The sequence below is a fragment of the Calidris pugnax genome, unplaced genomic scaffold, assembly GCF_001431845.1.
Source record: "Calidris pugnax isolate Ruff unplaced genomic scaffold, ASM143184v1 scaffold41, whole genome shotgun sequence".
NCBI classification, from domain to species: domain Eukaryota; kingdom Metazoa; phylum Chordata; class Aves; order Charadriiformes; family Scolopacidae; genus Calidris; species Calidris pugnax.
The window spans coordinates 7533512-7545214 of NW_015094509.1; the positions used below are offsets into that span (position 1 = coordinate 7533512).

General features: G+C 33.9%; 1 protein-coding gene across 1 annotated transcript in view; it reads left to right on the forward strand.

The window, feature by feature from the left end:
* Positions 1-10686, forward strand: part of TMEM67 (transmembrane protein 67) — a 30448-nt gene extending 19762 nt beyond the window's left edge. Inside the window, exons 18-28 of the mRNA XM_014965152.1 lie at positions 341-427; positions 1149-1248; positions 1350-1489; positions 2845-2985; positions 3461-3541; positions 4715-4831; positions 5986-6102; positions 6186-6290; positions 6660-6762; positions 9028-9170; positions 9627-10686. Coding sequence (XP_014820638.1) covers positions 341-427; positions 1149-1248; positions 1350-1489; positions 2845-2985; positions 3461-3541; positions 4715-4831; positions 5986-6102; positions 6186-6290; positions 6660-6762; positions 9028-9170; positions 9627-9707 — 1215 coding nt within the window. The 3' untranslated portion in view covers positions 9708-10686. The remainder of the gene's footprint in view (positions 1-340; positions 428-1148; positions 1249-1349; positions 1490-2844; positions 2986-3460; positions 3542-4714; positions 4832-5985; positions 6103-6185; positions 6291-6659; positions 6763-9027; positions 9171-9626) is intronic.
* The last annotated feature ends 1017 nt before the right edge of the window (positions 10687-11703 follow it).

Here is an 11703-nt window from a genome sequence, read left to right on the forward strand (position 1 = left end):
TTAGGAAAACCTACCTATATTGCAATTATTTTTACACAAAAATTCATTTTTTTTTTTTTTTTTTTTTTTTTTTTTTTTTTTTTTTTTGGTTGCCTTTCTGGTCAGAGTATTGAGGCAAGTTCTATGTCATGTTCTGTTTTGTGTCCTTGAATTTTTGTGTTCACCTTAGGATTCATTGTACTTGCTGTCTGCTTAATAGTCACTTAAAATATTTTAAAAATTAAAAATGATTACATATTAAATATTAATATTTTGCTGCAAACCCTTATTGACTCCTAAGCACTTGTTATGTTGTTACATATGCCATCCATACTATTTCAATGTAACTTCTCAATTATAGGCTCAGCAGTTTGTCTCTGTCTTTTTACCACTTCCCTCTCAAGAAGAAGATTTTGTTACATACGTAGCATGTGCGTTTAGTTTAAAGGTAAATATTTTTTTCCTCACACATTAAAGATATTTCAACATATGCTTCTATATATTTTCAGTAGGCTTGTTTTAACATCTTGTACAGTTCATTAGTGTATAGATGTAAACAATTATTCTATTCTAAGAATTAAGACATTTTTCCATAGAAATGTATTTTGTGGAGTCTTTATAGGGAAACAAATATCTAAGGAATATGATCTATGGAAAATTATTCTTTCAAGGATAAAGGTGTGAGGAAACCCAAATAAAATAGCTCCGTATCTATCAAATCCTCTCTTTTAAAGCAGAATAAAAATGCTGTAAGTTCCTGATTAAAAAGAAGACAGATTAAAATAATTATGTTTAAACATACTTGTAGAATTCAGAGATTGGTATTCTGTCTTCATGGGACATACAAGTATTTTATTAGTTATGGATATTATGATGAATTGGAATTCATAATACAGGTTAATAAGTTATGGGAAAATACTTAGTCAATTTTTTGTAATTTGTTACTTTTATGTATTTTATTCATAATTTTGGACATCATCAGGTGACTTACCATTATACCAAGCTTTTAAATGAAAAAAAAAGAAAGATGTATCAAAAGTTGGTAACAAAGTTGCAGTCTCAAGTGCAGTCAAATATATTACTTGTTACAAATGATGAATAGTGTCCAATGACTGTTTCTTCATCTCTGTGCTGTTGCTCTCCTTACTTGTTATATTTCTCCTTTTTAGGCTCTGCAATTCTTACAGTTGCTGGTTTCCCAGCTTACTATAGATATTTTCTTTATTGACTGGGAGAGACCTAAGGGCAAAGTTCTTAAAGCAGTTGAAGGTAACTCAAACCGTGCTTGTTTGTATAAACAGCTTTGGTTAAATTCAAATATTACTCTCATGTATTAAATTTCAGAGCTTTATTCTATGTGTTCTTTTTAGGTGAAGGTGTTATTAAAAGTGCTGCTGCACCCGTGAGCATATGGAGGACATATTTTATAGCAAATGAATGGAATGAAATTCAGACAGTGAGAAAGATAAATCCCCTCTTTCAAGTGCTTGCAGTTCTTTTTTTTCTGGAGGTATTATTACTACAATTATTGTTATTGTTATTAATTTGTTTCTGACTCACAACCAGAGTGTAACATCTGTAAGAGTCTGCTTTTTAATTCTTGTATTCTCTGTGGTAAGAGCGAATGACCTTCAAGTTCACCTGAAAACATGTGATTTAGTAAAATCATTATTTTAATATACTTTTTAATTTATAAGTATGTATGTGTAGTCCATTGCAATATTTCATTAAGAGAGACTTAAAAACATAACCAAACCAACCTTTAATTACCCGAGAGGCCTTTGTTAGCTTGCTTTGTTTTTTTTTTTTTTAAGGTAATGAGTTATCCTAAATGGCTTAAGAGACTGATAAAACTGTGTACACACTGAACTCATTATTTGTGTACTGGCTCCCTCCTGCCAGTCTACAGCTTTATTTCTGCTTTCATATTTATCTGATCTGAGCTTCCTTCCTGCTAATTTGTGATAGTGACCTTTTATAAAGCAGGAAATGAAATGTGCCAGTTCTGTTCCTGATGGCATAACACAAAGCACTTATGCCTTGAGTTATGCCTTAGAGATATGTGAGAAATTGTGCTTTAGCTTTTCAAAAACCTTTTGGTTTGTTTCTTCTGTAGTTTGGCAAGTACTTTTATTTTGGGAAGTATTCTTAAAGCTTGCAGCATATAGTTGTTTATGTGAGGTTCTATTACATATCTTTAATACCCTTATTCATTTTTATATTTGAGTTTTTAATTTCCTATTTTTATTTGAAACTAAATGTGGTAAAAATACCCCAAATTTCCCTTATTCACTACATCTGTATTTTTGCTGTTGGTAAATACAGGCCAGGACCAACTTAGGTGCCATGTTACAAGGAAGGAATGGGAGAAAAGAGAGCACATTTTCCCCAAACTAATTAATTTTCTCAGGTTCAATCCTCGTAGGCTCCTGTTTTACTAGAATGGAGAGACTACTCTTAGTAGAGAATCATCAATATCTTGTTTTGTAACTGGAACACTGGAATATGTGGACCCAAAAAGTTGAAATTTGGCAGAAAAAAAATCAGAATAATATGCAGTCTAACAGTAGAATCTTTTGGAGTTTTTCAGTAAAGATCAGTATTGGCTTTTCTTGAGATACATCTGCGTATGTTTTTGAATTTATGTATACACACATGTGTATACAGTTTATGGCTTTAATTATGTTTCTCACTAATAACACTGGATCACACAATTGGGATCTATCATAGTGAACATGTTACTTATTCCCAGGTCCATTTTTCCTACTTTTTTCTTCTTATTTCCTGTTGTGATGGAAACAACAGGGTCGTAATCAATACCCTTCATTGCCTCATGTCGCTATATTGACCTTGTTATCTCTTCAGGTGGTGGGATTTTCAAACCTGGCTTTAATGGATTCTTCTTCCAGTCTTTCAAGAAGCAGTGAGAGTTACATAGCTCCTTGGAGCCGCATTTTAAGATTTGGTGTGTCTGCTGCACTCTGGCTTGCCATTGCCTTCTTACAGGTAGGTGAAACACATGACACACTGAATTATCATTTTCAGGCTGGTTATTGGAAGCTACAATACATCACTAGGCCATCCCAGGTACCTATCACAGCATTGGGTATATTCTTAACTGGTTGGCCTGATTTAGACTTTTAGCTGCTTTAGCATGGTAGACTTTTAGAACTCAAAATGGATCTTCTGAGCTAGAGACATCTTACTTTGCAGTCAGAATTTGAATGCTCTCAAAGATGTGAATTTATGCAACTACTTTGTTTTGTTTTAAACAACTTTGAAGCATCTCTAAAATGAAAAGCAAGTTATTGCTACAAATTTACTTTTTAGAGGAAGGATGTCAGTCCCAGTTCATAGAGTCCAATGCAATGGTGGCCACTACAGAAATCTGTAGTTTGTGGTGTTCAACTGTGAAGTTAATTGCTTAATAAAGTCAAATCTGATGAACTAATAAAACAAAATTTGGTTGACTTTTTTACAGATAATATTTTTTTCTGTGGTTTATGAAAGATTTATTGAAGATAAGATAAGCCAATTTGTTGATTTGTGTTGCATGAGCAATGTAAGTATTTCTTTGTCTCATATGTATAGTGGCATTTTTAATAGAATAATACATAAGAGAGTTTTAAGAATATTCAATTATATTTATTCATTGAATTTAATCAGGGTTTACTAACTAACAGCCGAAGTCAATGTTTCTTTCAGCTCACTTTATTCACGCAATCTACAAAAAGATATCAGTTAAACTTTAATTGGAAAAATGTTCTGGAACCATAAGTATCAATATATTCTTCTAGATGTGTAATTTTTAGGGTTTTTTTGAAGTTAAATCAGTTACATATGCTCATAGAGAATTAAAAGTAGCAAAATATGACAAATTAGGTGTGGAACCATTTGCTGCCTTTCTGTCTACTGGTTTGCATTTTAATACTTTTGTCTTACAGACACAGCTGTCTTGTTTTTATTTAATATGTTTATGTTCAGTTTCTGCTCCTGTCTTGTGGTTGTCCCTCAACTGGTAAACTTTGTGGTTGTCCCTCAACTGGTAAACTTTGTGGCTGTGCCTCTTGGACAGTTATCACCTTTTTCATGCATTTTCTTTTACATCTGAACTACTTCCCTTTCTCTAGTTTAAATATGGGTCCTGAAGGTACTGCAGAAATTTCTTTTTAACTGAAGAAGAGTGCAGTTAGAATAGGCTGGATTAGCTCATTTGTCCAGAATTTTTTAAAAATGCAGAGATTAATCCCTTTTATCAGCCTTTCCAGCCTTAGTTATTCCTCTTCCATGAAACACTCAGGTAGTGCAGGGGTTGTAGAGAGAGTTAATTTGTTGTTTCATGTGATATATAAACATTGTATCATATTGAATTAAATTCTGTTAAATACAGTCTCCTAGGAGTTCAGCTGGAATCATGCATATGTATTATGTATCACAGCAATAACTCTTGAATCAAAATAAAAGCTAATAACTTTGCTTAATTTTTTGCCTCTGTGGAATTAAGCAGTGATCCTTGCCGTTGATAAACTAAACTTGAAGCTGGTGTGTGTTTCTAGTTAAACATAGATAAAACTAATCAGTAAAAGCGTTATTAAATAATTTTCTGCCATAATTATTTTGGGATCTGCCTACTTTGTAGAGAGGCTGGTCTTGCTGATCTTCACTGTGGATTCAAAAGTTCAAAAATAAAATTATAATGTTTAACTAAGTGTTTTTCTCTCCCCTCATCTCTCAGATTTCAGTCTTTCTCTTGTCACACAGCTGCTTTGGTTATTATATCCATGGTCGCTCTGTGCATGGACATGCAGATACCAATATGGAAGAAATGAATATGAACCTAAAGAGAGAAGCAGTAAGTAAAAGTATAAAAGTTTACACAAACTCTAATTATTTATTTTATTAAAAAAACCCCACGCCTTTGCATTATAGATCTGCACTTTTGCATTACATTGTGCCAAGTTATGATACTTAAAAGATACCAGCTGTTGGCTTGTAAATATGTGACTCAATAGTTCTTTTAACTAGCTCTTCGTCTTTCTTCACTATTTCTTCTCTGTTACTTCTTCAGATTTCATAGATATAAAGTTTTTGCTTGTATTTAAGAACCTTCTTTTTGATACTGAGGCTTTTCGTAAGCTCATGGCCACATTAAAAAAGATGCATATCAAAAAGCTTTCATAAAGAGACAAATATGAAAAACTTCTAATAAAGAAACATCTGCTCTTTCAAGAAATTATTTTATTTTGTCTCTTCTCCTGGTGATATAACCTCTTCTTTACAGAAATTAATTTAAGTATTTTTTCTAGTTCATTGTATCTTTGCTGCAAGATCAGGCAAATGTAAAATGTATAATACAAGATTGGAGCACTTTGCACTAAATTTCATGACATCTTGTATCTTTGTAGGGACAAGTAAGAAAAAAGTACCTTAGACAAAGGATATTGCTATTTCAGTGATAAATGGACAGAAAAAAATAACCATGTGAAAATTAAATCTCAAACATTAAAATATTTTAATAATATTGCTGACTTTTGTGTTCCTATGTTTTTTTTTTCTTATTGCTTATTTTAATACAATTTTGGTAAAAGCAGTTTTCCCCCTATGGAGATGTTGAATTTTCTTGTGGTTTTAGAGATTAATTAAATGTGACCTTAAAAACATATGGAAAAAGTCAGGAATCCAAAGCACGAAAAAAGCAGGACGAGTATAAAATAAATTATAAACATAAAAGAAAGGGTTTCAGAATGTATGTCAAAAGATGTGTTAGAAGGTAATGAACTGAATACAGGTGAAAAGAAGAATATGCCTTTGTGACAGTAGGGGTCAGGATTTCATGTCCTAAGAAAATCTTGCTATATTAGAACCAAAAGTGTAGTGGATTCAAATATTTAGAGATACAAAGTACTATGTGCACATGAATGAGAGGAAATGAAAAGCTTTTGACTTTTTTTTTGGGTCTATGAATGACATTAATAATGTTGATTTACAATTGTTTTAATTGCATAGGAAAACCTGTGTAGTCAGAGAGGTTTGTTACCAAACACAGATGGCCAGACATTTCAGATTTCCATTTCAAGAAAAATGCGACTACACTATGACAGGATTCATGAAAGCCTAACGAGAGTAAGTGAGATATTTGTATTCTGTAAATGTTATTTAAAATATGTATTTTTTTCTGCTGAAATCATGGTCATGTTGCATTTCAGAAACGTGGTCCTGCTAGGCTTTTGGACTCATCTGCAAATATTTTTGAACAAAGCACAAGGGCGTACAACACCATGAACAAATTTCTCAGTTCTTTTATTGATCACGTATGTATATATCACATGTATATCACATTGCTATATTAAGGATAGTAAGTAAAGACTAAAAATCGTAAATCTGAAAGACTGTAATTTCTCTCTAAGCATATGTGCTTAAAGACTTGCTGTTGAAAATTTTATGGCATTTGGAACAGTGCTTCATTCAAAAAAAAAATAAAAAAGGAGTACTTTCCATCAGTGCAGCCTGCTCTTAAAAATGACAAATAATTTTTTTGTTATGTGCTTATTTTTTGTCTTGGAATAGACCAGTGCTTTTTTTTAATTTATAAAGATCTACATAACTGTACTTCATTTTGTAACAAGAACTTTGTCTTTGAAATCATAAAACAAGAAGTGCTGTTTTTCCTTTTCTTATAGGTTCATAAAGAAATGGATTATATTGTTAAAGATAAGCTGCTGCTTGAACGGATTCTTGGCATGGAGTTCATGGAACCGATAGATAAAAGTATTTTTTACAATGGTAAAAAGATTTCTGATTTGATATTTGTACTATTATAAGCATGTAGGGTTTTGTGTAGATTTCTTTCTCAGGATTTATAATCCAAACTGGACTTTACAGAAGAGGTCATTAAACGCCTGCTTGTGAGGGAGGTATTTAAGAGAAGTTCTTCAGGTTACAGAAATCCTATTTATAATTTGTCTCTTGACTGCAATGTTTTTTAATTTAGGCAACTGAAAGGGTACTGTGTAGAGAGGTGCATGTGTTTATGAAGTGTGCCTTTGACTTGCTATCTAGATCCGTATCCACTTTGTAAACAGAAAGAAGACCCACGAGATGTAAATAGTTCCATGCTGATTTATTTTTTTTTTAATATAGACCCAAATTTCTTATGAAACAACCAAAAGTACAGAAAGACAATTTCTTTAAAGAGGATATTGATCATAGTGAGGATGTTTTAGTGGAATAGTTGATGTTAATATGCCACTCATCTTTTCAGACTCCCCTAAGTAATTTGGGTTCTTGAATATTTTATTTTGAAGCTTTTTGAGCATTGCCAAATCCGACAGCAAAAATGAGTATTCCAGCAGAAACAGGGATGGCACCACTTCTGATTCTGGTCCCTGGAGCTATGCAAAATCAGTCAGATTTGGGTTCTCCAATGCATTGTCCTGAATCCCAAGCCCATGCTAAACCTAGCCATAAGTATTTCAAAGTTAAAAATAGATTTAGTGAAAGCTCTTGACCATATCTCATCCTTCAACCTAGGTTCCTAAACAGAAATCCCTGGAAAATGGATGCTGTGAAACACCAAGGCTCTAAAAACCTTAACCTATTCATAACTGGGGCCAGATGACCAATACCTGCATCACTGGGATCCTCATCCAGCCTTAAGTCCTCCCCTTCCAAGGTTCTGGAACCTTAACAGACGTGGTCTGGGGACCAGTATCCACACTGCAGCAAAATATGAGCTGTGAACTTAGTCCTCATAACAGTCTGCTTCCTCAGTCCCTGAGCTGAACAGAATCCATCAAAAATTATCTTTGAAAACCTTAGTTCAGATCCCAATTCTACCCCTAACCATAAGTATGGCCACTACCTGCATGAAAACTAAACATTAGCTGGTCATCCAAGGTGATGCAAGCCCTCATGTTGAGTCCCTCAAGCACTCAGCTCTCCAGCCTCACTGTTCAGAAACTCTAAACCTTATCAGAACTGTAATCCAATCCATAGATATTACCAGGTGCCCATTACACATCCTAAATACGTCATTTTTCTTATGTAATAGCAACCTGCAGGTTACATCCCTGTACATCCTACAGCTTTAGTCTGTGATTCCACACGATGCAGTATCAGTCATTCCAAAACCCTATTCTAAAGCCCAGGACTACTCACCCCTAAATACTGGCACGTATGCAATCTCTGAATTAGAATTAAGTGTGTAAGCGGGATGGGATGTCTCCAAATTGTGCAATATTCAACAAAGGTTTGGACTTTTGACTGCCATTGTTTCAAAGTTCGTAATCGTAAGCGTTGATATAAATATATTGTTCAATGGCTTAGACTGCCATGGTTCCCAAAAGTTTAGATACAAATCCAGATTTGTTGGCAGTAGGACATACATAATTTGTAATGAAAATAGGCTGTTTCTAATAAAACTCGCACCAGACGTTTTTCTGAAAAAGTAGAAAGAGGGAAAAGAACCTCTTTTCTGTAATTGTTTATTTTAAATGTTCTTTTATCTTTTCAATAAAATAAAGAAATGGATAAGTAGTCTAGACTACTTTGGCAATGAATAAGGTATTTTAAGCTTAAATGACCAGTTTTCCGGGAAACTGTTAACCAATGAACAGAGATAATGTTAAGCTCTGAACCTCCTCCTAAGTAAGGCTTTAAGCATATGTTTTTATTATTTTGTTGAGTTGTGGCCAGAGTTAACACTTGCTCAAAATTTCAGTGACGAGGAAGTTACATCTGGTTCTTGTTCAAAGCAGCCTTTTTTAAACAACCTGATTGAGATTTCAGGAGTGAATTAAGTTCAATGTAGCACATGGGCTTTTCCTATTGCGTTCCATCAGTATAAAGCCATTTAAAGTGAAAAAGTTTTTATTAATGTGTTTAAATAAGATTATTTAACTAGCTCTTATTATGCCATAGAATGCCCAGAACTAGCTCTTGCTCTGACTTCCCTTTTTCTTGCCAGCTCTCCCAGCATGGACTGATGAGCGGCACAAACTTGCACTTCACAGAAATAATCATTTTTCAAAAATTGTTTTCTTTCTGTAGATGAGGGACAGTCCTTCAGTGATGTTCTCTATTATGGCAATGAGACAACACTGCTCATCTTCGATATCCTGTTTTTCTCCATTGTGGATCTGGCTTCCCAAAGTTTTGTTTTAGCAGCTATTCTAACATATTTGCAACAAGAGGTAAATTTCAATTTAATAAGAAAGTCGTATTTTGAAAATGTGGGTTAGTATGGAAGTTTATGTTCTATTATCTTAGTTAACTAGATAATTAAGGCAGTAAGTTAGCAGTATGCAGTGACAGAAGATTATACTGAGGGCTTGTAAAATAGTTTTTTGAGTTTTTTTGTCAAATAGGCTTGTGAGAAATTAATGTTATTCATATGCCTGTCATAAATAAAGAGGCTACAAATAACTTTCAATAAAAAAACACAAATATCTGTTAAAATTAATCACACGTAATTATATCATATTTCAGGATGGAAAGAGATTGGAAAATGTTTAAAAAGCACTAAAGGGATTTAAGCACCTGACTCATTTACAATTTAAAGAGAATATGAGGTTATTATTTTATGTTAGGTACTGAAACATACTGTTGAAATATTTCTTTATTAAAACTTTTTTTCTAAATGTCCTTAGATATTTAGGTTTATTCGTAATACACTTGGGCAGAAGAATTTGGCATCCAAAACCTTGGTGGATGAAAGATTTCTCATTTAATTAAGAAGCTGAAAAACTTTGTTGAGGAGTTAATCATGGAAATTATGTCCAAGATCAAAGCATCTCTGACCTGCAGATTAATCACAGTGCACTTTTTGGTAATAATAATGTAATGGTTTTGAAATGTATCATTTTTTATATCGTGTGCTATTAAGCTTTATTTTTGTATATTTACAAATATTTTTTTAATTTGTGAACACTAAGCCATAGGCCTTTACGAGGAAAGGTACATGAAAATGAGACAGAAATAAACTTACTGTTGTTATTATTAGAATAAGATAAAAATTATTTAATGGCTTTTGGTAAGATATGGACTGCTCCCTTTGAGGCAATAAATTGAGCATTCTGGTTGGCAGCAGAGGCTATCGACTCTTAAGTTTTCTGAAAATTCCTGTAATCATTTTTCTTTATTTTTAAAATTTCTTTTGAGGTATAATATTTAGCAAACGTGTGTCCAGTTTTACACAGCACGTGATTTGTTATGAATTAAGTTAATATTTCAGGAGGGCTTTTGAAAGACCACTTATTTACAGCAACTCCAACTTGAATTGTTAACTTTTCTTTATTGTGTCGTAGTATTGTCTGCTTTTGTCTCTTCTCTTGGAGTTTATCATTGTTTTTCTTGGGTGTGGACCACGCATGACAAAGTTTCCTTGTGTTTGAGGTACAGTAGTGTTACAGCCATGCAGAAAAACAGGCTACTTATGATAGAGGAGCAGAGGAGATGGTTACAGGTATTTGGGGTTTGTTCCTGGTCTTCTATCATCTGATGCAAGATGCCCAGGGAAAGACAGTAACTCTTCCGTGCTGTTTCCACACAATATAATAATTGTTCAAGTGCCACTTATTAAGTGTTACAGGAGATTACGAATGGCCTTCTAAACACCTGAAAAGTGAGGTGTCTACCTCCCATTTGTATCTCTGAAAAGTGTCCATACCTTTTTAAAATTATGTTTTTCAATAAATGGTTAAACATGAACAGTGTTTGCTGTTTTTATAGCTGTTACTTGTCTTTAGATGATTCAAGAAGGGACTTTCACCAGCAACACCATGGTAAAAATGTAAGCTGAGGTTAGTGTGCTTAATCTGAAACAGAGACTGAGGGCACCATTAGTTGGACCTAGCAGATTTCCAATGCAGATGTGCTTATCTGAGTTGAAGCAGCATTGAATTTCAGGTGTTTCTTGGCTTCATAAAAAGTAACATGTTCTCATGTTGATACCATACTTTACCATACCATACCATGCCATACCATATATCATGGTATTAAGCTTACAGTAACATGGACATAAATCTCAGGGTGGCTATTGCTCTAATGCGTTTGCTGTTGGTGCTGCAAAACCCATGTATCTTGCTAGTCCAAATTAGTTGCTATTACCTGAAAGAACGTGTCTGCCAGCGAGGCTGTGGCAAGGCAGATAACTGAAGAGTTGATTTTTGGTTATTTTATTAATATGCAGTTTAGCGTGGGCATTTCCATGTCATGCTTTCCTTTTTGTCTGCTTAAGTGCACAATTCTTAGTTTGTTGGTGCACACTGTGCCTCAGAAAAGGTGTGAGTACAAAACTTCCAACAGAGTGAAATGTCCACTATAAATAAAATTAAGGTTGTTGCCTTCAGAGTGAATGTTATTAGTGTCCATTTGGTTCTGGATCTGTTAAAACAGCCAAAATTCGTATTTCCACTGACTTCAGGTGCCAAAACTGTGAACTAAGCAAAGGAGGCATCTGAAAAATGTTCTGCAGTGGGACATTTGCAAGGCAAAGTCAGGCTCACATGATGTCCCTGTATTTCTTTGGTCGGTATCTTTGCATAGCTTAACACCTTTCCAGGCAAAAATCGTGCCTTGTGCTTGCTTTAGATAGGCCTTTAATTATCTGCTGCTCAGAAGGTCGTCTGAAAGCTTTAATGACCTTGCAATTTGCAAAAACTACTGCTAAAGGCAGCTCTTGTTACAGAAAAATGATGAATTAATCTAAAAGTGTCCTGCCAAAGC